Below are 22,216 nucleotides of genomic sequence, written 5' to 3' on the forward strand. Positions count from 1 at the left end.
CTTTCTTTCTTTCTTTCTTTCTTTTTTTCTTTCTTTCACATATGGAGGGTGATCCTACTTATGGCCTCTCTCTCTGAAGGTTACTGCCAGACTTTCCTCCTCTCCACTGGACAACACACATCTTATCCAGCATTTTCTGGGAAGTTTTCTAGATTTGGAGGATATCTAGAAAATACCCAGAGAAAATACCCAGAGAACTACCATGTTCCCTTCCCTCTTCCTAACAATACTTTCACCCTGTGGTCACCCAAGCACGTTTTTGTTTTACCTGACGATTTCTCAACTGCTGCAGCAACTTCTGGGGCCAGCTCACATGTAAGGAGAAATAGAAGCAACAGGTATCTGGACTGGGCAACTTTCATTGTCTCTCTCGTTCCTGCTCCAACCCTGGACTTTGTGTTTTAGGATGCCGGCTCAGGGTGGCCCACTCTGTAGCTAACAGGCTGTGGGGTTATTAGTGCTCTGGGAACTTCACAGCTGGCTTTAGAGGAACCTTCAACTTCTGAGATAAAAGACCAAGTCTAATGACAGGGCCTCAGAACATAACCAACAAGGAGAAAGTTAGGTCAGTTTATTTAAGTAAAAAAAAATTAAATATTCTATGCCAGGCATTGACCTAAGTACTAGGAGTGAAAAATAATTATGATCTGATCCTGCTTTTGCCAGGTCAGATTGTCAATGGGAGAGATGAACAAATAAAAATATTATTTAAATATAAAATGAAAAGTGAAGGCCAAATGTAGTTGCTCATACCTATAATCCCAGCACTAAGGGAGGCCAAGGTGGGAGGATTGTTTGAATCCAGGAGTATGAGACTGACCAAGACCTTTTCTCTAGAAAAAAATTAGTTGAACTTGGTGACATGCCTGTTCCAGCTGCTTGAGAGGCTGAGGCAGAAGAATCACCTGAACCCAGGAGGTCAAGTCTGTAGTGAGCCATGATTGTCCTACTACACTCCAGCCTGGGCAGTAGAGTGAGACTCTGACTCAAAAATAAAATAAAATAAAATAAAATAAAATAAAATAAAATAAAATAAAACAAAATAAAACAAAATAAAATGTGATAAACATAAAAAAAAATCCATAGTGTGCTACGCAAGTACAGACTCAGGGTATTTAGGACAATGATTAGGTTCAACAGAAGTATTCTTCCTGCAGAGGATACCCAGGCAGAGCCCTGGGTATTTAAGATTTCGCCAGGCAACAAAAAGTAGAAAGGTAGTTTTATGTAGATAAACAAAGCACAGACATGCAAATATAATGTATGAAAAAATTATTAGTAACTGAGAACGATGAAAAGAAAGGGAATGATAAACGTGAGCAGAAAGGCATGCTGGTGTCAGCTCTCAGCAGGGCTTTGTATGATAAGCTAAGTGTAGGAGCTTCAACTTCATTCTGCAGGTGATGGGAGCCCACTGAAAAGTCTTAAGCAGAAGAGAAGGACAACATTTCATTTGGCCCACAAGTGCCTGTGGGAAACACAAGATAAGACTTCCACAAGCATTGGGATATATAGGTCTCCTCAAGCTTAGAAGAAGCTTCCACATGAAAAAATTATAAAATAAATCAGATTTTCCACTATCTGTATTCCAAATGCTCATTCCAGTTGCAGTATAACAGGAGGACCAATCTGTTCTCAATGATGTTGATACCTCCTGTAGTGCATTTTCCCAACTCCTGAGGAAGCTGAATGTGAATCATCCAATTACCACATTTGGTTGAAGGAAGAAGAAAGCAGAGAAAGGAAGGTCTCAGTCAGAACGTGCAGTCGTTGTTTTATTCTTATTCTTTTGTGTTGTTTACAGTGTCTCCCATGAAAGAAGAGCCCATCTAGCAGGGGATATGACTAGAGATTCATTGGGCCAGTGACAACCACAAAATAATCTAGGCATGGGAATGAACTACCGTGATCTAAGTCAAAAGGACTATTGTGATAGTTTGCCCATTTCCTGGCCTCTAGTTGTTCAAATGAAAATAAGAGAGGGAAACATTAAATGATTGTGTATTGAGATGGAAGATCTGTCCCTGATGGAGGATGGGAGGAAACAGGCAGGGCAGAAACCTGGTCTTAAGCCTGTTGTGCTAGGAACCACTTTGAGAGACAAAGCGGGATCAGATGCATCTAAAGGGAATGTGGGCAGTGTTGGAGAGGGACCCATCTGTGGACAGAGAGGAGAAAGAGGGTGATGACCACAGCTGGGCGTGGTTCTTCCAGGTGGCAAGGTAGGGAAAGGGACAAGCAGATGTTCTCATTCTGTCCAATCCTTCTTAATGGACAGGTTCCACTCCCAGGTGAGGTGGTCGTGCTTGTCATCGTCGGTGAAGAAGGACTTGTTGTGGTATGTGCCCCGGGCCAGCATGCCCTTGGGAGCCTCCTCGACTGGAGTAAGGAACTCATACTCCTCAGGCCGAGGCCCATAGCTGCCAACCATAAATGTTGCTTTATCCACTAGGAAGAAAAAAAAAAGCTCATTAGGGTAAGAGTCTGATAAAGGAAAAACACACTGCAAACTAGAGAATTTGGAGATCAACTTACAAGAATGAAAAGCAATAGTTTCTAAGCCTGGCTAAGCATCAGATTTACCTGGGACATCTTTTTTTTTTTTTTTTTCCAATGCCTTTTAATAATACAGTTTTCTTTACCTTCCCTCCCAAGATCTATGGTTCAGTAACCTGCCATGGGTTCCAAGGATCAATGTTTTTAAGACCACCACAGCTGATTCTGAGTATCAGGAAAGTTGGGAAACTGGTGTCTTAGATCAAGGAGAATTAAGACTCTTTTTAATGGAGATATAGGAGATTATACCATTAAAAAACCCATGAGTGGATTGCCTGAGCCCGCGGGTTCGAGACCCACCTGGGCAACGAGACCTCATCTCTACAATAAATCAAAAAAATCAGCCAGGCGTGGTAGCACATGCCTGTAATTTCGGCTACTTGTAAGGCTGAGGCGGAAGGATCACCGGAGCCCAGCAGGTTGAGGCTGCGGTGGCTGGGAGCGGCCACTGCACTCCAGTCTGGGCGACAGAGTGAGACTCCAACTCAAAAAAAAACAACAAAAAAAAACCCCCCAAACCAAACAGGTTGAGACCTGAGTTCTGATCTCAGCCCCAAAACCACCTAAGTCACATAGCATTTTTGTGCCTCCATTTCTTTGTCTACATAATAGACTTTAAAAATCTTCTATGTATAAACTATCATTCTATGAACATATAAGTTGGGGAAGATAAGGTAATAGTGATCACAGTGGGCAAAATTCATGGATAGAATAATTGGATGGAAAGGGAAAATCAGTAAATTGGTTAAAAAAAAAAAGTGAAGTACTAGGGCAAATAGTGAAAATAGCCAAACAAATTTATTTATAGGCAGGTAACTTGGATATATATTAAGAAAAGTTGGGGACTAGAAAGTATAAATAAGGGTAGGTAGATAGACAAGTAGCATATAATTGGCTAAGTGTTGCTAGTAAGTTTGAAGGAACAGCTGTAGACATGCCATTGTCCTTTGGAAAATAGAAAATTGAACTATTTTTTCATGAGACTAAGTATTGGAAAGGCCAATCAATATTTTTCAGCCTGATGACATTCTCTGGGATTTGAGCAGTTGTCTAGTTCTCTATGTCAGGAAAATTTATTAGACAATTTCTCCCCTCTCTTTTGTTTGTTACTTTGACAGAATAGACCTATGTATGTCACTGTTTCCCACATCTAGGGAAGAGAACCTCTCAGGTGAAAAGGAGCTGGAAAGGTGCATCCATCACCTTCCTACCGCTCATTTCTCTCTGCCCATGTTAATGAAAACAGAAGGCAGGTTTCCAAGGCACGTTGAGAATAACTACAGATTAGGTAATGTTGTCATATAATTTGTTTCAGTTAGATAGGTTTTCTCAATACCAGAAAGGATATATTTTTTAAAATTTCTCTGTTAGGAAATTGAGCACTGCTTCCCTTGTCCCCTGTACCACCTCCCACTCCCACCCTAACACATTTAGCCCTGGGCAAGTCTTTCCTGTCTTGGATTTCTCTGACACTGGGTTTGATACTTGTGAACTGCTTTTTATACTTTTGAAAGTATTTTCATATTCTTTGTTTCATTCAAACTTGTTTTGGTTACTCTTACCCTTTGTGAGTAATGAAGTTGAATTCCAGAAACTGATTGCTGAAGGATATTGGCTGAAGGATATTGTCTTATAAGGAGACTAAATTAGGTCTCCTTAACGTTGGCCTTGCTATTAATGTTGCAGTCAGAGGTGTATGTGTGTCTTTTTCTAAGATGAACATCCACAGCTTTTATCAGATTCTTACATGAGGTATGACTGAAAATTGTCAGCAACTGGAAGTTGAAGTATCAGTGACAAGCTGTTTGGGACAGTGTAAAATGTGAGATCTCTTACCTTTCACCCCAGTCCGGTAGGTGTGCTGAACATATTTCAGGCCTGACACAATATCCTTGTTCACCTGTAGGTGGGAAGAATCCAAGAAATTCAGATTAAAGAGGGCCTTTTATTTCTCCTCATTTTTCATGTTGATTCTGGCTAGTTGAATCTTCTCCAAGGATGAAGAGACTGAAGATTTAGTTTAGAATAAATGTTTCTAGCCGGGTGTGGTGGTGTGTGTCTGTACTTCCAGCTACATAGAAGGCTAAGGAGGAAAGATCGCCTGAGCCTAGCAGGTCGAGGCTGCAGTGGCCGTAAGCGTGCCACTGCACTCAGTCTGGGCGACAAGAGTGAGACTCCAACTCAAAAAAAAAAAAAAATGAATAAGTGTTTCTACAAACTCTTTAGCATGGTCATGAGGCAGAAATCAGAGAGAAGATCACAAGATTCACTGTTGCCAAACTGATTTTGATCATTGCATATTATGATGTTTTTCTGAGGAGTGGTAGGAGAAATGGCTTATTAAATCATTGTCTCAATATTCTTCATCATATTTCTCCTTTTTCAGTGGTGCAAGGAATGGTGTTAAGCTCCCCCTCCTAGGTACTACTGGCCAGAAGACCATCCTTGTCTTAGGAAGGGTTTTACAGATACCAATGGAAAATGTTGTGTAAATAGCTGAAAAGCCATAACCTCAGAAATGATCCACCTAGCACATGAAAAACAAATAACAAGGAGGAAAGCCATAATGGAAAAACAGGTCTGGAGGATGGTTGTGCCTGTAATATAACTGAGATTGGAGTCTAGAAGTAAGGAGATGGGCCACACAAAACCTTCCTCGTCAGGAATAGGTGAAATCCACTTGCATCTGGCAAGCATTTTGGATGTCTGTCATTTTCAGACCTTGTCTGAGATCTTGCTATTTTCCCAAGCCTTTCAAAGAAAATTCACTAAAGCAGAATGAAAATGTAGACAGCCCAAGAACTTTGTTTTTCCATGATTCATTTTACCTGGGACTGACCTAGGGTGTCTGTTAATTTTATGCAATGGTCATGTCTATACAAACAAATTAAAGTGGACATTGCGTCATTAGCTGCAGAACTTGGTTAACTATTCAGCAATATGAAGAATTAAAGCATCTTCAAATACTTCTTCCCCAACAGTAATTATGGCTCCTTTTTTGTGTTGGTTTAACAATAGTTAAACCAATTAGCCACTGCTGTCTTTTGTTGGCTGTCAGGTAGCAGAGCAATAAACACTGCCAGTCTGGATTCTAGATGTAAATCTGTAGTATAAACCTATCAAAAGCAGGCAGAAAACAAAACAAAAACCAAGCTTCATTGAAGAGACTGTGATAAAATGAAGCCCAAACTTTCTAATTACTCTGACTGTCAGATGTAGCTCATAGCCGGGCTTGGTGGCTCAGCCTGTAATCCTGCGCTTTGGGAGGCTGAGGTGAGTGGATTGCCTGAGCCCGCGGGTTCGAGACCCACCCGGGAAACTTGGTGAGACCTCATCTCTACAATAAATCAAAAATCAGCTGGGCGTGGTAGCGCATGCCTGTAGTTCCAGCTGCTTGGAAGGCTGAGGCGGAAGGATTGCCGGAGCCCAGCAGGTCAAGGCTGCGGTGGCCGGGAGCGGCCGCTGCACTCCAGTCTGGGCGACAGAGTGAGACTCCAGCTAAAAAACAAAACAAAGCAAAAAACCCAAAAAAGCACAACAGATGTAGCTCATTGGAATAGGGAAAATGATTGCATCTTTCTAGATGTCCTCAGGCTTGTTCCTTGGACCTAGTGGGAGATGTGACCTGGTGAGAAAAAGACCTTAAGAAGAGGAACAGTAGTAGGACAGCAATAAGGACTAGGAACTTCAAGACAAAGAGGTTTTTTTTGTTTCTTTTTTAACCACTGCTCCATGGAGGGTCCATTGAATATAAACACATTTGGGATAGGTAAGAATGAAAATTATGAATATTCATAATATCCACATCTTCTGCCTGCACCTCCTTCTCCATTTTATCTCCAACCCCAGGAGGAAGAAGCCTTGGTGATATGAATAAAAGTGAGACATGTTGAAGTCAGAAATAAGACATTTTCTTGGGAGGCAGAAAGAAATAGGAGGAGGAATTAAAAGAACCATTCTAGGCTAGGTTTTCAGAAAGTGCTATAAAGTTTGGGAAGAGAAAATGAAGAACATTGAGAGCAACTAACAGAGATAATGAAACAAGATTTCAGGATATGTTACAGATGCTATAAATGCAGACTTTCTTGATCATTTTTCCAGTGATATTAAGGATTTAAATTGATTTTTTTTATTTTCAGCTTTGACCTGGCATTTTTTCTAACTGTAGCTCCACACTGGGCCAGGTCACAGCAGGTGGTTCGACTTTGTGTGGGTTACACAGAGAGTGGTCAAACCTCTGAAGTGGCTGGGACTTGAAAGCCCCTTTCTGTGTTCTTCTCCTGCATCACCCTAATGTGTATCCCCGATACCCAGGCCCCCATCAGCATTCCTCCTTGGTCTCCCCACCCATAACAGAAGCCCATGCTCCAAGGTTTTCCGGCTCATTCACATCAAAATTTACCTTTAATTTAATTTACATTTAATTTAATAAAAACATGCTTACTAAATCAACAGATTAATGCCATAGTGTCAATGATTACAAATTGAACTGATGTGCAACCCATTCTAGGCACATTTGGACACAATGCCTTACAAGCCCTCAGGTGCTTCAGTGATAAATAATATGCCAGGAAATAAGTAAGTGAACCATAGCTTGGTGCCTATTATAGAATGTCAACAAATATTTCCAGGATGAAATTATTTTGAGGCATATTTGGATGTGGTGGGAAGTGATTATCCATCGACCCTGAGTCATATCCTGCACCTCAAGGAAGAAGGTCCCAGTGGGCAAATAAAGAGGGCAGATGGAGTAGACCTTGGTGGAGCCCGGGTCCTGGAGAATATGGCTGCATGGGAATGAGGGGCAGACAAGGCAAACACAAACCATTAAATGCAAACAGTGTGTTTCTGAGATACTTGTTTTCAAAGTCAAGGTTATTTTTCTTGAGATTTTGGTTACAGATTGAGAAATATGCCTATTCATTAGATGTCAGTTTATTTCTTATTTTGTTTTGCTCTTACCTGGTCACCTGCTCCACAACTATAATTGTCATGTTTAGTTATTAGGAAATACCACATTCCTTGGATTTATGTAATCACTGAGCAATTAGAGCTAGGGCCTTATTTGTTCTGTTTTCTTTTCCTGTTAGTTTATTCCTTCATTTGTCTATTTCACAATATATATTTACTCAATAACTACTATGCATAAAGTTTTGTGTAAAATCTTTTTGAAGAGTGGTGTATAATTTCATTCTAGTTCAAGATGTTTAGGTTATATAAGGAAGAAATAACACAAATGGTACTATACAAAGCAATCTGTGCCTTAAGGATGTGTTAGAAGTTCACAGAGAGAGGGATCCCTTTGGCTTAAGTGATGGAGAGCTCAAGGGTTCTGGCTAGGAAAAGACACAAAGTAAGTGTGGGTTTCAATAGGTAGAGCTCAGAGTTGGGAAGAGGACATTCTAAACCCAGGTAAGGGGTGGGGAGTGGTGAAACAAACAAAAACTATGCCAACAAAGTTGAATATGGAATTTAGTCACTGATTATAGGAAAGATTTAAACATTATAAAAATATCCAGGACAAGATACTTACTTTGAAGTTAATTTTGACTTTATACTCAACACCTTCCTTTAGCACAAAAGTTTCTTTTTTGAGAGCTTCAAGATCCCCTGTAGAAGAGGATTTAGACAGAGTTTATCATTCTCAAATGCATATATATACAAATTGAGGAAAGACATTTAAACTCCAGAGCCGTTTGTTTGTCCCATTAGAGCACACATTTTATTGTGACTAAGAGTCAAGTCCTTTCCAAAGACTTTGGTCGTGAGGAGAACGAGAGAGACTGGGAAGGTGGGTATTACAGAAAAGAAAAAATGGGCATCTGAAGGTAATAATCAATTCAAAGAGCATTTGGGTTTAGTTCCTGTACACACACACACACACACACACACACACACACACACACGTCTGAAATTTTACAGATCAGTTGTAAAAGAAACTTGATCATTCCCCTGCCCTCAAACTCAACAACATTGTAAATATGCAAGATATCATCAGTAATAAGTCATGAAGATAAATCTTTTTTAGTTGCCAATACTAAAAACAAGTTTTAATCAAGCATTTCGAGCACAGTCTGAATTATCTTTTTATTCTATTTAATATGATATTATTACCTTAGGGTCAAACAAAGAAGAGAGTAAAGAATGTATCTACCTCCCAATTTAAAAAGTTTGAGAAAAAAATTACATATATATAAGAGTGACAGCTATTTGTTTTTAAAGATTGGGTAACGTTTGTGGCATTTTCTAGCTTTTAAAAATGTACTTGTTTTCATTCTTTTTATCCTTTGAAATAAATATTCACTTTTGTTTAATGCAAATTTTATATTATTTTTCTTAAAGAAGATCACTTAAGTTATAAAATCTTCTGGCTCCACCAAACTGGGATCCAACTCTGATCCCCATACCTTGGTTACAGAGAACATCATTCTCTGTTCTTTTCTTGATGTGATCCTTTATAATTGGACATTTAAGTGTGTGTGTGTGTGTGTGTGTGTGTGTGTGTGTGTTGCATAGCACTATGCTTGTGCTTCATGAACACAGCTGGTACCAGTATACGGGGGAGTGGGACCCAAAAACCCCAGAATTTACTTATAAAAATTATGTATTTATTCTTACATGTTTAAACTTCAGTCACCTTCAAAGTACTTTCTGTTTGATGCAATATACCTATTGAATCACCTGTTTTTCCACTGCTCAAAACAGTTTTTGAACTTTTCAATTTTGATGCCTTTCAGTGCTTCTATCATTTTTTGTTTCACCTCCTCCATATTGGCAAAACATTTCCCTTGGAGGACATTTTCATCCAGGAAAACAGAAAAAGTTGCTTGGGGCAAGACTGGTTGACTAGGAAGGGTGGGCCAGTAGGGTCATGCCGTTTGGGTCAAAAACCGCTGAACACTCAGCGTCGTGTGAGCAGGTTGTTCATGTATATCACCCACCATGAAATGGGCAAACACACTGAAAGGATCTCCCCCCAGAGTTCACTGAAACCAAATGCAACCTCTCACAACAACACTAGCTATGACATTGATGTTGATGGGTTCCTAGAACACTTACTTAGTTCAAAGCTTGTATTACAAGGGGCCCACCCTTCAAAAAATAATTCAGTTTTTTTGGAGGGTCCTCCCTTGTATACCTCTGGGATTCACCTCAGCAATTTTGTGAAAGAAAACCAAATTTGGGTTCTTTGCTGGGAAAATGGACAGAGACTGAGTTTTCTTTTCACTAGCATCAGGCTTTCTGAACAAAACAGATTTCCTTAGCACTAAATCAGACCTTGCAAACCAACAGCTGTATCTGGTAATGTTACACAACTGTTCAAAGGAAGAGGTCTGAGTTCTGGTGAGAGAGTGAGTTTCTGTCCTCGAGAGATGTGAGATGTGGGGGTAGCTGAATTTGTGTGTGTCTGCTCTGATGATTTCAGTTGAACAGGAAGTGTGTCTTCTCAGTCTCTGACTTCCTCCCTCTGACAAAAAAAAAAAGCCCATATAAGGTAAAGAGTGGATAAGTCCTGTGAGAAGGGAACTATCTTGCTGCTAAGCCTACTGTTCTAGGCTTGTGCTTTGCTCTGTCTCATAAGGGTCTAATTTTTGAATTTGGTAACTTTTTTTCCTACTAAAGACCTGCCTTTGATGCCTCTAATCTCCCTTTCTGTGCCTCTTGTCTCATTTCCCACAATACCCACCTTCCCAGTCTCTCTTCATCTCCTAAGTCTCAGGAAAGGACATGACCCTGAATCACAATACAAATAAAAGAACAACATCTTAATTTGTACCCCTTTGTAAGGGGAGTTTTTAATTTAAGTTTTAAGCTAAACTTCTGATAAGTAAATAGCAGTGGAATTTCTAGCATTATTCAGGATTGCTTTTCACCTTCAGGTAAGTTTTGTAGCTCATAAAAGATTGATACTTTCTCTGATGTTTATATTATTTGAACATTACAACTTTAGAAGCATATAACTTACTTATTAATATTTACATTAGCAATTCATTATATGACTAGCAATTCTCTTACTATTACGTGGAGATAAAAAACCCAAAGTAAATGTGATACAAATAAATATATCAAGTGTGTTTGCCTGTATACCTTCTTCAATTAAATAGAGATAGAAACTGAGCTTTTCATTAAACATGGTAAATACTGTGTACTCTAAGAGTAATGATTTGTAAACTGGTCCCAGTATATACCTCTGAATTCACCTTACTAGGGTTTCCTGTTGCTGGGACAGGAAACAGAAACTGAGTTTTCTGTGTGATACCTTAGGCCACTCTAATCAGTACATGTATGTCCACTCACCAGTAAGGTCCATGGTGATTGGTCCTGGAGCACTCTCACAAACCAGGGTAAGCCGAGTGACAGTGACATTCGGGGCTGTGGGGTCTGCAGGAGTCAAAAGAGGATGTAAGCACAGGGAAGAGATATGTGTGTGTATGCATTTCAAGTGGGGGAGAGAGAATATGAAAAGAAGAGTGATTTCTTTATCTGAAGTAGAAATATATATGAAAATGGTAAGTTCACCATGCCTGGTCTAAATGACCTTATAAAACACAACTCTATTTCTATTTCAGGCACTTGTAGGTCCATCGTAATTATGGACATCCATAATTTCCTGAGTGGTTATGGGTAAGGTAATCTGCTAGTTGTTCACTACCCATTCATATCTTTGGGCTGTGTCTTGTTCTGTCATTGTGTACGTGAAAGAAATGAACAGTTAGGTGAAAATTGAGAAAGAGAAGAAAGCAAGGAAATGTGAGAGATTATGGAGAGAGGGGAATACAATTCTAAGTAGTAGTCTGGAATTCTTTCTTAATCTTTCCCATGTGTTATTTTTGTCTGTTCCATTGCTGACTTGTATCTCGTCTCCAAAGAAGATTTTATGATACAGTTTATAACTTTATTCAGCATATATAGAGACCCAATTTTCACCCCTACACAATATGTCTATGTAACAAATATGCATGTGTATCTCCAAATTTAAAATAAAAATAGAAAGTGTGCCTAACCCACTTAGCCCTACAAGTTATTGGTCCTCTTCCTTTTTTCCTGCTCCTGAGTGATTGAAATGTCTGGTTCTCAGGGCTCTTCACCTACTCCCACTCCCACCCCCATACACATACCTGCTACCACAGGGCCATCCCCCAGCAGTGTTTTCTTGTATTTAGTAAGACTTTCATCATCTTTATCCATCTCCTGCAGCTCTTTAAGGGACTTCTGAGGTGGAGGCTTGTAATTGAGCTTGCCATCCAGGTCATCCTCCTCCTCCTCCACGTGTGGCTCTGGGGCCTTTTCTGTCATTTTGATCTATTTCAGAGAGAAAGGATGATATTCCAGTAGCCAAAAGCCAGTGAATATGAGAGATGTTTGTGGGCTAACAGTATTAGCATCCGCTTTGCTCCAAAGACTTCTGTAATCATCAGTGTCTTTCCAAATATTTTTCTGAATTCAATCTCATTATATATCATGAAATAACAATATAATGTATTTTTGTCATTTTTTTCTCACCTGTCTGAATTTCTCTGTACTGTGGTATTTCCTACTCATTGAATAAAACTGACAAGAAAGAAACAATTCATCTGTGGATAATATGTTACAAATGAGGTAACATAACACAAGTATTCCTAGCATTGAAGCAATGGACCAGACCAAATAGTTATAGGCATTATCACAGTCCTCCAAATCCAGCCAGCCTTGCTAGTGTCAAAACTCTCAGCACACACAGTTCCACTGATAACAGATTAAAGAGGTAGTCAGAGTACCTGCCAAAGGAATGATTGTCTTTCTTCCTTTAGTTGACTCTCCCTGAACTCCTACAACACTTCAAAGGTGACTCATGAGGAATGTAGACCTTTACGATACCTGCCTGAGATGTCAGAATGGTTCACACCAAACACTGTTAATAACTGCTTAAGGGAAAGGTACTAGATTTTATGTTTCTCTTGAATCCCCCATAACACTTGGATAGATCAGACATTTTATATATTTCCAGTGCTTCATTTATTATGTTCTATATCTATAGATGTTCTGTCACAAAACAACAAAATGTCACAAAATAACAAAGAACACTTTAAATTTCTCTATACAAAATTGTAAGTATAAGTTTGCCTTTAGTACCTTTCCATCCATCTCCCTTCCCTTGGTTCATTTCTCTTTAGTCCTTCCTTCCCCTCCTCAGGTTTCTAGTGACCTTAAGCTCTGAGGCCCCACCTGAGGATACCCTAGAGTCTTCCTTCTATTATCACTCTACACTTACTTGTTTCTTGTTAAAACATTTAGGGGAAATATGATAAAATTATTCACATGTTGGTGTTAATAACTGAATAATACATTCAAAATTATTACACCTAGGCATGTATAGTCACAGCTGAAATGAACCTTTGAGGTGATATATTCCAACTCCTCATTTAATCATTGAGAAAACTGATACTCAGAAGTTAAGAAAATTACCCAAGTTCACATAGCTGGATGTGATGCAGTGTCCTTACCAAGAGGAATAAATCTCTATGGGAATTCCAGGCCCTGTGGCTGGAAGCCACACTTGAGTAAGGAGATCATTTTTTAATTTCCCTCAGTTTTACCTCAAATGTAACTCATTTCCCTGCCTGTGAGTAAACACTTTATTGTTCCTAAGTGACACAAATATAAGACAATATCTATCACATCTCATCCTGAGTGACTCTGCAAAACTCAATAAAGTTCCCTGAGAGTGAAAATATCTCTGGACAAAATCAGTTGTGGTTTTGAATTCTAGTGTCACTATCTTTGGCAAGTGGAGGAAAAATAATTTGGAAGTGAAGCCAAACAAAAAGCAATCTTAACAGAACCCAAAAATAAAAAATTAAGAAATGATATCCCTTGACTCATTAATCCTCTTCTAGTTAAGTAATAGCCAAACATAATGAGCGAGCACTGCTCAACTCTGAAAACAGTATTGCAATGCCCAGGTTCACTTCCTGTACAGGAAAAAAACATGTAGGCCTGTTCCTATGGCAACTCTTTGAAGAGCCAGCACCATTTAAATCTGAGACACTAGAGAAAGCAGAATAAACACAGTGACTAACTCAACTCATATCCAAACAACACTCAGGAAAAGTGAATGAAAAAAAAGAAGAATGTAGTGTGTAGATATTGTAGGTTGTGTGTAGTGTAAGGATAGTCATTTAGGGACAGATGAAAAACCAACAAGATTGGACTAATGAGATGAGGCAGGTTCTGGTATGGTGACTCCAGGAGGCTAACCAGAACCCAGGTGGCTCCAGGAGGGAGGAAACTACATAACAAACCTGCTGACAGAGCACCAGGAAAGCTATTTACAGAGGTGGGTGTCCCAGCCCCCATGGGCAGGCCTTTCTGTAATATACTTCTTGGTTCTAATAAGTCACTTGCTTGAAAACTGACAATTGGATGGTGACATTACATCTAGTCACTAGCTCACGATGATTTCAATAACCCTCAGGGAATGGCGATTCTGCAGCTTGATAGGAGAGAGGGAGAGACAGAGATAGAGATAGCAATAGAGATACATACACACACACACACACGCATGCACGCACACACACACACACACACACACAGAGAGAGAGAGAGAGAGAGAGAGAGAAATGAGAAATTGATCTTGTTTAGGATAAGATTTGCCAACTTCTAACTGTGCGATCATTGGAAAATCCATTTATCGTCATCTAGGTCTTAATCTTCTCATTAGTAAATCTGAGATATGTCAGTTTATACTTTCTTGATTCACTGCAAACAACAATTGTCTCACAGAAACAAAACATACATTTATTTACAGACATTGAAGAGTGGAGGATAATGTGGGATTACTGTATGAAAGTATTATAGTCAAGAGGAGAACATTCAGGACTGTTAAGATTATTTGGTCTAATGATAGTATTAAAAAAAAGAAATATGAGACTAGATGATCCAAAACTCCCTTACTCAGGGAAGCTGATTAAAAAAGTAGTAAATAGCAAATAAAGGACTGGAAAAACAGTTCTTAGGGAAGGTCTTTTAAAGCAAAATTAAAGTCATATGATTGGTGAGCACCTACTGTTTATAAGACACTATAATTTAGCAAATACTGATGTTTAATTTACTCTTTGAGGTGGAGAAAGAGTTGGAAGTTGGGCAATCTAACCATACTAAAAAGGTTCAGCTGGTTTGATTGATGGTTCTTCACCTTTTGCAGATTACAGGACTCTTCAAAAGTCTGATAACGTTATGGTCTTTATCTCAAAGAAAAAAGGAATAAACTTGTAAAATTGTGCATATGATCTAGGGGTTCGTGGACCCCTGAAGTCCTTCATAGACTTTATTGTAGTCCAAGATCTCCAGATTAGGAATATGACTTTGAAACTGTAACTTTCCAGAAGCATGAAGCAGGGTTGAGTGTTACAGAGGAAGTTTTCGTCTCCATGAGGCCTGGCTAGATCATTGATTCAATGTGGCCTCAAGCTCAAAATCATGTCCATTTACCCAGAACATTGAATATGTGGATGAAAAAGATATCAGGTGACATCTGTGTCTGAGGGAGCATGGTCTTAAGCTTGGCAGAAGAGTACAGGGGCACAGGAAAAAGATCTTTAGGAGAAGAATCCTGTGGTCTATCTTTTTGATCTTGGATAGTTATCTCTTCACTGAACTTGGCCTTGTCCTGCAGGATCTTTGATTGGGCTTTCCTACTAATTAGCTGTGCCCGTTGAGCAAATGTTTTAACCACTCTTGATCTGACTTTCCTCATCTTGGTAGATGGGGGATTAGAGAACACCATTTCTAGATGCTTTACTTTGCTCAGGCCTCTGCATATTTCTCCTGACCTGCAGTCATGTGTCAGCTGGGTTACCAGATACTCAGTTACCTCATTTCACTTGTGTGTAAAAAGAATATCTATTTCTGTTTTATTAAATTAAAACTTATGTGAATCCCCAAAAGATGCTACATTTTAAAATTTTATTGAATTAACTTTTTTCACAAATGTATTATTTAGACATTTCTTTGCATAATAAAGGACACTATAATAACTACAAATAGTTACTGAACCCTTATCATGAGCCAAAAACTCAGCAATGATGGGCTCAGTGCTTTATATGCATTATTTCATTCAGTCATCACAATGTTTGAGGTAGGCATTATTAGTTAGATTACAAATGCAGAGACATAGGAGAAAATATTGAATATTTCAACTAAGCAAAAATTTAAAATTTTTATTATACAGATAGTGAAAAGAGTAGTGGTCTGTACTCTAAAAATGAGATATTTGCCATGCATATATTGATAAGAGATTAATATCTGGAACACAAAAATACCTCATACAAATCAATTTTTAAAAAATAGTACTATACATATTTAAGATGTAAAACATATGCTTTGGTCAACATAGATAGTGAAAAGGTTACTATAGTTAAACAAATTAACACGTCCATCATCTCACCCATTTATGGGTGTGTATGTGTGTGTGTATGTGTGCACGTGTGTGGCAAGAACATGTAAAATCTGCTTTTTTAGCAAAAATCTCAAAGTACAATATTATTAAGTCTGTACTGCATTTTAATTTATCTCTGGGTAACCTTAGATTTTCCCAAAGCCCCAACCATAAGTGGTGTATACAGTTTGACAATGACTTCTCAAACTATATGCATGCCTATTTAACTACAAACATCAATTTTCTCTTTTTATCCTCCCATTTTCTGGATGCTTGCTAAAGTAAGAATAGGAATTTAATGAAAACTCTACAGACTGTTTTCCAACCCCATCATCTAAAGGACAACTGATTTTATTATTAATAATACTTAAAATGCATAATCACATATAATGCTATGAGTTTCCTAGAGAATTATCTCATTTTGTTCTCACCACAACTTTACGGGCATTGTCATTCTCTTTTACAGATCAGGAAACTAAAACTCCAGTTAAATAACTTGCCCAAGAAGATATGCCATGTAAGAGGCAGAACTAAAATCTGAGCCCAGATTGTCTGACTTTTAGGCCCTATGCTCCGCTTCTTTCTACTTTCAGCTGCATTTAAGAAGTTATAATGAAAGTAGAGCTTGTTAGTCATCTTGAGAGTCTATCTAGGGTGCACAAGCAAAGGTAAGTGATTCTTTGCAAGCTCTGCGGGGACAGCTTTAACAAAGCAGGGAAACATTTCAGCGCAACTCTGTTCCTGTGTTGCCTTGTGCAAGCTTAACCTCTCTGAGTCCCAGTTTCATCCTCTGCAAAATGAAATCGTTGCATTAGAAGATCACTGAGGCCCTTAATTCAGTGACTCTAATGCTCTCTAATTTAAAGAAGGTTGCAAAATTGAGAAAGGAAAAGAGGAAGTAGAGGTGGGGTTGGGATTGGAGCATCTAGTCCATCAGCATAGAACCTTCTGGTTGGTCTTTTCTCACCTTTTCAGCAGCTCACACACTGTTCTGCAAAGAGCAGGGTTGGTTTTTGTTTGTTTTTGACTTTGGTCCTTTACACAAGAAGAGTGAAATGGAGAATTAGCAATATATATTTAACAAAGTTAATGTGGACTCTACCTGTCAGGCCCCAAAGCACATACCATTTTTTTTTTTTTTTTTTTTTTACATGCTTACTACTTCAGTTTTCTGTATTTTCTGCTTCCCAGATACTTACAGAGATTAATTTTCACAGCGGAGCCTCACACCCTGATGCTTGCTGTTCAGCAAAGCATTGCCAAGCATTAGATGTGCTGAGATGGGATTTAATCTTCTCAGGCTCAATTAAAATGTCAAATTAAATTAAGATGGTTACTCACAGCATGCATATGCTGTATCACAAGCCAATATTTTTGCTTGCAAACTTGGTGAAATTTATAAGACATTAAAAGTGAAATACACTTAAGAATTTACACCAATCTCAGGAGAGAGCACACTCATCTGGTTCATTAATACAGTTCCAAATGAGTTGAGGGCAAAAAAAGGTGAAACTTCTGAATTTAGATGAAATAAATCACCTAGTTAATTCAAAGAAAGGTGACCTTCATGTCTAATAGAACATAGCCTTAGAGTCAGGTGGACCAGGGATTCAAAACCAGGCTGTGCAATTGATTTATTACAGGATTTAAGCAAGTTACTAATTTCACTGAGTCTCAGTTTTGCTACCAGTAAAGTGGGAATAATAATCTTGCTCTGTGGGGTTGAGAGATTGGAGAAAACTTACAAGAAGAGCTATACTGGTCAAGAATAGATGTTTGATGAATAATCGTTCCTTTCTTCTTCTCCTTTTCCCACTTTATGTAGTCTGTTTTGTTGCATAGCTTCAGCAAAGCTAGGTCATGGCCTCCACACCAAATGCTTTCCCCTGGATGGCCACTGACCATGTGCATTCCTTCCTCCTCAAAAATAGATTTTGTTTCTTTGAGGAATACGGAAGAGATAAGACGTTCTGGGAACTGCAAGGTTTGTTTACAAACTGAATCAACCTTAAAAATGATACTAACGCCATTATATTTCTTTTAAAAAGCTCCCACATAAACAACTTAATTTTAGATTTTATTTATTGCTCCCTTTCCTAGTTGAAGCCACAGGTCACTCTGTGAATGATGATAAATATCAGTGAACACAGGCATTGCTAATGAAGAGAATTCCCTCTGGCTCTGGAGCAAAATACTGTGGAGACTTAACTCATGTTAAACTGGATCTGCCTGATTATGCTAGACTCATGCATCTAGACACGCAGGCTGTGAGGATTAGAGTATTAGGTAGAAGAGGTAGAGATGAGAGATAGGGAAGCGGGAAGACAGGAGATATAGGGAGAGACTGGTGGAAGGAGACAGAGGAGAAAGAGAGGGGCGAAAAAGAAGAGAATGAGACAGGGGAGGGACAGGGGTAAAATAGAGAAAGAAGAGGGAAGAAGGAAGAGGGGAAAACTGGGAGACGGGGAGACAGAGGACAGAGAGAAAAATGTGGAAGTTCCAGAAGTAGGGGATTTCTATCAGAGAAGTACTTAAGTAATCATCAACATTTTCTGTCACTCCTGTTATCTAAACTCCCTGCTGACTAGGATATGTCTGACTTTTTTCAAATATGTGACTTCAGATCAAGTCTATGGTAGCAGGTCGTGGAGATTTGGGCCATCTATAAAAGACTGCTGACATTTCAGAGCTACTCAAGGACTTGCTGCCTGCCTGGTGATTTGGCACATTTGGAGATTCCAAGTTTCTCTCTCAGGACACCAGAAGTCTCAGTTCTGAATCCTTCAACTTCTAGTCTCTCAGTAGTCCCTAGTCACATGGAGGATTTGGTATCCCTAGGCTCCTCAGGGCTGCTGTCTACAACCCCACTCCCATAAAGAACATTGGAAGCTTCGAAACTGAATGAGAAGAACCAAACCAGTGCCTGAGAGGAGAGTATTTTGTTAGTTACAATACACATTATAATCAGTCAATCTAGTACAAGTTATTAGAAACAAAATTCTTTGACATTTCCCTTTGTGAGAGAAACAATATACTCTTTCTTGCCTGCGCCTTCATAGTACACTCTTTTAACCCATATTTTGGTGCAAAAGGAAGGAGAACCCAAGGGGTCCAATGAACTATTCTGAGTGCCACCGTGTGAAGTCACTCTACTCTGTACTTTCACAAATATTATTTTAAATAATCTTCATAGCAAAATGTGCATTAGGGAAGTCATTATGTTCAACTTCTCGATATATTCACAACAGTTTTAAATTAGTATGAAAAGCTAGAAATAACTCAAAGAATATTTAATGACCAATTGTGCTTAGAATATCCGACCCTTTAAAAAAGCCTAAGTGATTTTTCACCAGCAATGGCTGTGGACACCAGAGAGTAATAAAGCACAGAGCAATTCAGTATGTGCTTATTGAAGGAATAAATGTTGAAGTTTCAGGAGAAACACAAGACCCATCTCTGTGTTTGCTAGTATAGACTCTAATACAGGATCCCGAGCAGCAGTAACATCGACCCAGGGATAAAAACACTCAGAATATGGGACTAGGGAAAATTTCTTCCATGAGACATTACCTAAAATGCTATTCTGAGGCATTGTAGCTACTGATTCTTTCTTATAAGTGTATGTGACTTTAGTCAAATCATTGAACACTTCCCTAGTCTTCTCTGGATTAAAATGTGAAAGTTTCTAACACTGGGCCTGACACATTGAAGGCACTCAACAGATGTTGGCTCTTTTTTCCTATCTGCATAATTTCTACTCCCTGGGGCTTCTTTCTTCCTGCTAGCTGAAGTTATATATTGTGCTCCCATAAATTGGCCCAAACCCACATCTTTCCCTCAGAATGACTGCTGGGATGAACTTCTACTGTAAACAGAGCCCTGATGTTGATTGGAGCATACTTCCTAAGGACAAACTCATGTTCTCTAAAATAAGGAAGGACCAAATGCCAGTGCAGGCCTGGAAAATGCCTACCAGTTTTTGTTTAGCTACAGCGTGGTTTTCCTCATGTTTTAGATCTGTGCAATATGGATGGAGAATAAACTGTTCTTCTCTCAGAATTCCACACATCTCACAAAAGAGTAAGATGATCTTGTTACTAATCTTGTGCTATATCTGGTTTGGGGAGGGATATAGTCTTACAAAGTAAACTCAACAAAGCCAATGGCACCAGTAATGGTGCCTGCTCGGTACCAGACTCCTGCCTCTCGTCTTGTCCTGATCAAAAGGCTGACATAGACCTCTTGATTCCCCTTGCATGACCATCCCGACAGTGAGCATCCAACATGCCAACCCTGGTTTCAGTGGCTCTTGGTCTCCATGTGAAGGGGTGAGTATAGGCCCTCCATGTGAGAGGAGTCTGCCTTTCCCATCTTGAATGAAGAACTGCACAGGGTTTGTCAGATCCACACCGCAAGTTACCTTAGCTCTAGAATTTAATTACAGACTATGAAACATGCCTGCTGGAATATCATCTAAAAAGGAAGAAAGCATTTCAGGTCACACCTAAAGCACTTTTCCTAATGGCAGCCAAAATTCAGACCTTGACATTTTGAAGGCTCAGTGACCAGGTATCTTAGTTGGAGCTGCTTGGATTTTTCTAGAACCTGTCTCTTTAATAAATGATTTGATATCTTCCCTGTTTGCTTTTAGTTCTCTCAGTTGTAAAGGGCTTTTTTTTTTTTTTTTTTTTTTTGCATCAATAATCTTTCTGCCCATTTGACTGCAGGAATTTTAAAACATGGTTATTGTTGATGGTAGAAATTCTATCACTGTATGACTGATGATTAAATAGCAATGTATTCCACTGTACTTCCACCTTGAGAGCTAAATCTCCTTGTGTTCTAAGGAAGGATTTCATTAAGAATTTCTCTTATATCACCAGAAAATCCTTTAGTGGAAAAGAGTTTAATATTTAACAGCTTTGAGCCATTTTTTTCCCTTCTTTTCAACTGGCCTCTTTACAAAGTCTGCTTAAAAACAGGAAACCACACATCTCCACCCCAGCACAACCCACCATCCTATCAATTTGGATCTACATTTTTTTTTTCTTCTGAGTTTGACCAGGTGCCTGCTTCTACCTTGCGGCAAACACTTCCAGGCACTCCCTGGAGGTATTCTCCTAGCCCTTCTCCAGAACATTCACGATTTCACCTCCTGGGCTGCAGGGCACACTCTGCCCTCCCTCTGAGCTCTCTCTCCTGAGTCATTGCCACCCTGCCCTGTTCTGACTTCCCCTTCTGTGCAGAAGTGTTCCAGCAGCCTCCTTAGCAGTTTCTTATCATAAAGTTTGTTTTAAAGAATTGCCCCTCTAAAAAAAAATAAGAAACCGTAGAGGGTGGTAGCCTCATTCAGAGATTTTCTACTTTGCTCTGTGCCCACCTGAAATCTCCCCGACCCAAGGTATTTGAACTTACATTCAGAGCTTCACGTCTCTGTCCGGGGTGCCTCTGTCTCTCAACTCTGACTTCTGAGTACTGGCAGTTAGAACAGGAAGGAAGTTAGTGAGAAAAAAAAAAAAGTTTTAAACCTACTTGAAGAGGAAACCCTGGGCTATCTCAAATCCTGTTCCTTTGCACTGCCTATCTCTTAATCAGCCAACTCGAGCGGCATTCTTGTCAATTAATGGCACATGTAGGAGCATGACAGACCATATGACGTGGAGATGCATGAATGTACACGCAAGAGTGTGGAGCCTATAGCCATGAGTATTATGAATAATTGTGCAGATATGTCTGAAAAATCAGGTCATTTCAGTGCATAAGCCTACTGAGGCAAGTAGCCTAAAACCAGTAGCACTAAATTCACATAGGCTTCACTTTGTACCACAAACTTCTGTTCTTATTGGGTCTCCGCCAGCTTCGTTATCAGCCAGATATGTTGAAAGTTTGCTGGCAGTGAATGTAGAGTGCTAAGGAGTTATGACTGTTGATTGCATATATTTGGTCCTAAATTTAAAAATGTGTCCTTAAACAGATTTTTTTTGGAGTTTTGTTGGATGCAATGTCAAGATGTAGCTTCGTATTGCAGCACAAACAATCGAGTGTTGTTTGTTGTAGTTTTTGCTGATTTTTCTTCAAATGAAACAACAAACTGAAGTACTGCCTTTGATTGAACTTAGGAATGCAATTACAGACTAAAGTAAAACTTCATTAATTCATAGTCTTCTAACTCAGAATTTGTGTGACAATTTAACAAGTGCTAAAATTGACTTCGCATCATTTGAGGAAATGGTTTATGAGGTA

General features: G+C 39.1%; 3 protein-coding genes across 5 annotated transcripts in view; 1 reads left to right on the plus strand and 2 right to left on the minus strand.

The window, feature by feature from the left end:
• The window catches only part of ERP27 (endoplasmic reticulum protein 27), a 25,411-nt gene extending 25,045 nt beyond the window's left edge, over positions 1–366 (minus strand). Inside the window, exon 1 of the mRNA XM_008071210.2 lies at positions 269–366. Coding sequence (XP_008069401.1) covers positions 269–362 — 94 coding nt within the window. The 5' untranslated portion in view covers positions 363–366. The remainder of the gene's footprint in view (positions 1–268) is intronic.
• The window catches only part of PDE6H (phosphodiesterase 6H), a 172,793-nt gene that overhangs the window by 128,978 nt on the left and 21,599 nt on the right, over positions 1–22,216 (plus strand). Inside the window, exon 1 of one of the 3 annotated variants that reach the window (XM_008071207.2) lies at positions 16,497–16,641. The exons of the other annotated variants lie outside the window; for them this stretch is intronic. The gene's annotated coding sequence lies outside the window, so the exon portion shown is untranslated. Of the gene's footprint in view, positions 1–16,496; positions 16,642–22,216 lie in introns of those variants that run through there. 3 annotated transcript variants of the gene reach the window in all.
• ARHGDIB (Rho GDP dissociation inhibitor beta) lies at positions 1,771–21,435 on the minus strand. Its single transcript, XM_008071209.2, has 6 exons — positions 21,389–21,435; positions 11,676–11,859; positions 10,855–10,938; positions 8,090–8,166; positions 4,393–4,456; positions 1,771–2,448 (listed from the first exon to the last, which is right to left on the minus strand). Exons 2-6 carry the CDS (start codon positions 11,851–11,853, stop codon positions 2,249–2,251), a joined length of 603 nt encoding a protein of 200 aa, XP_008069400.1. The 5' UTR covers positions 11,854–11,859; positions 21,389–21,435; the 3' UTR covers positions 1,771–2,248.

This window comes from Carlito syrichta, unplaced genomic scaffold, assembly GCF_000164805.1.
Source record: "Carlito syrichta isolate Samal-C Ts95f unplaced genomic scaffold, Tarsius_syrichta-2.0.1 Scaffold314172, whole genome shotgun sequence".
NCBI classification, from domain to species: domain Eukaryota; kingdom Metazoa; phylum Chordata; class Mammalia; order Primates; family Tarsiidae; genus Carlito; species Carlito syrichta.